Consider the following 2,418-nt stretch of genomic DNA (forward strand, 5'->3'; position numbering starts at 1 on the left):
ATTGTTTTACAGTACAAAATGCATTATATTTCAACTTTTTTGAGAAATATTAAAGGAAATTATTAAATCAACCCATGCATTTAGTAAATCAACACACCCATCATCATTGGTTGGGGATCCAATCATTTTTTCATTGGTTTTCAACTAATATGGATTCAGCAGTAGAGAATTTAGTACAATGGTTAAGATAAGTGATTGTACTAAATTCTCTATTGTACTAAATTCTCTATTGTATGGATTCAGCAAAAGAGAATTTAGTATGATGGTTAAGATAAGTGGGTCAATATAGAAAATGCCTAGGTTCATTTAACAATTCCCATATTAAAATGGCCATTTCACACTCATTTACACAACAAGGATAATTCAATCTACAACCCTCAAAACACAGTCTAGATTTCGTACACCAATTCGTATTTTACCACCCAAGGAGTAAAATAAAAACATGTAATAACACATAGTTTAGATCTTTGTGAACCTTACAGAAGTTGACAAGTGGCATACACCTGGAGGAGTTAAGAATCTGACCTGGACGCATACGTGTCAAATTCGTCACGGCCGCGGCATGATCCCTCTGAGGCCACTCTCAAGCAACAGCCTTCTCCGAGAGTCTCGACTAAACCCTAACTCGGACTTCGTTTTTCCAATTCTCTGAGCCTCACTAGCATTGACTCCGGGAGACTTCGGCGAATTTAGGGACCATTTTGGAGACCAAGCGCGCAGACTGCAGCAATTCGGCACAAATTTAGATACCAAGGTTTGCATGAATCGGATTTTCTGGAACTTCAGTGTGCTCTGTTCTGTGCTTTTTTTGTGTATGAATTTTGGTGCTGTTAGGGTTTTGTGAGTTCAGTTGATCGGAATTTAAGTTTGCATGTATGTTGTTGAGTTTCGCGATTGCGAGGATGTGTGTTTCCAGCAGATTTCGTAACCTAGATAGAAGGGAGTTTGTCAGGGAGGTGTTTGGATAAATGCTAATTGAGTCGAATGTTGAATTGGGTCTCTTTCATGTCGTCTTACTGCTAGAGATGGCCTTTTGCAGAGTTCTAGTACGTCTGGGAAGTGATTTGAGCTCGGATTAGGCGATTTTGCTTCCGCCACCATGGTGGCAGTAGTAAACTGATTGACTCGATTTAGAATCATAGTTTTCTATCAGCTGTGGACGTCTGTGGATTGTGATGGTGGCTGTTGAGTCTGAGGTTGGATGGCTTATGTGAAGATGGCAGATGATCTACAAAGGTGGTGGAGGCAGAAGAGAGAGGGTCATCTTGCTCTGCAGCAAAATTGTGTATCTTGCAAGGGATCCTTCATGATTCCATCTGCGGTTGAGGACAGCGAAAGGGCTGCTAGGGCGAGGCACTGCACCGATGGTACGCATGCCGTCAACTCTCCTGCAAATTCTCTCAACATGGAATGCACAAGCATTAGCTAGGAAACTGGTTAACTTCCGCTCGGACTTTCGAGAATATTATTTTGTATCAGCTCACTGAATCTAATATCATGAATCGTATCGAATTCGGAATCATAAGTCTCAATTATAGGAACGACTTTGACTCACTTGAGCACTGACCATCCTGCTGCGGCTGTTTTAGAGGGAGCAAAGGCTGGTTTTAAGGCGGCCTGCATTGCTTTTGTAGCAAGTAGCATTCCGACTGTAAGGCTGCTCTGTACCTTCCTCCTTTCGCCGTTTTCGTTTTTAGTGGTGCATCAACTTCAGAAGAGAGCACATGTTGTGATTGCACTAACGATTATGCGTTTCTGTTTTTGTGTTGGGTTATACGGATGATCAGCTGACTGCTGTCCGAATGTTCCCTAAGGTTAAAGCGAGTCTCAATTACACAGGACAAGCCCTAATCGTCTCTGCAGGTATTTTCCTTTTCGGCCCTTACAGGTGTGCAGTTACCATTACTGGTTTATTTGTTTTTATTTCTTGTATATTCTTTTGAAAAGTAGTTGTTTTCACGTATGTTTTGTTACCAAGTCTACCTTATTTTATTTACTTATATTTATACTGCAAATTGGTGGTCATATATGTGAAATGCGCACATCGTCCTTAATTGTTATTTTAACGTCTTGTGCAGCCTCTATAGCGAGTTACTTCATTGTTTCAGATCAAACTATTCATGAATGCTCCCGCAAATCATCCTACGCTGCTCTTGAGAAGAGGCGGTCTGAAGTGTCATGAATATTTTCTTGATAGTTACTGCGTACTAGCAGTAGGCAGGGTTTTAAGTTTAGGGTTACTGTCTTAGCATAGCAGAGCTGTCGAGATATGTGCACAAATGTGGCAATCGTAAAAGTTTGTTCACATGGGTTCCTACTTTAAGTTCGAATACAAACAGTTGCACCTTCTCATCGAAAGGTTACGTGGTATCTCTAATAAATGCTGAAGTGCGCGAGTAGGCATATTTGTTCCACTAA

General features: G+C 40.9%; 1 protein-coding gene across 1 annotated transcript; it reads left to right on the plus strand.

The window, feature by feature from the left end:
* Positions 1 to 636: 636 nt before the first annotated feature.
* Positions 637 to 2,418, plus strand: LOC112292098 (early nodulin-93). The gene is made up of 5 exons (XM_024540253.3): positions 637 to 754; positions 1,217 to 1,367; positions 1,590 to 1,651; positions 1,788 to 1,863; positions 2,079 to 2,418. Exons 2-5 carry the CDS (start codon positions 1,217 to 1,219, stop codon positions 2,180 to 2,182), a joined length of 393 nt encoding a protein of 130 aa, XP_024396021.1. The 5' UTR covers positions 637 to 754; the 3' UTR covers positions 2,183 to 2,418.

This window comes from Physcomitrium patens, chromosome 15 (genome assembly GCF_059467195.1).
Source record: "Physcomitrium patens ecotype Gransden chromosome 15, ASM5946719v1, whole genome shotgun sequence".
Classification (NCBI taxonomy): Eukaryota; Viridiplantae; Streptophyta; class Bryopsida; order Funariales; family Funariaceae; genus Physcomitrium; species Physcomitrium patens.

Excerpts from the sequence above, each read along its gene's own strand:
- LOC112292098 (XM_024540253.3), top strand. The coding sequence starts at position 1,217 with ATGGCAGATGATCTACAAAGGTGGTGGAGGCAGAAGAGAGAGGGTCAT. Across the intron at positions 1,652-1,787 it reads TAGCAAGTAGCATTCCGACT|CTGACTGCTGTCCGAATGTT; the intron begins GTAAGGCTGCTC and ends ACGGATGATCAG. Across the intron at positions 1,864-2,078 it reads AGCCCTAATCGTCTCTGCAG|CCTCTATAGCGAGTTACTTC; the intron begins GTATTTTCCTTT and ends CGTCTTGTGCAG.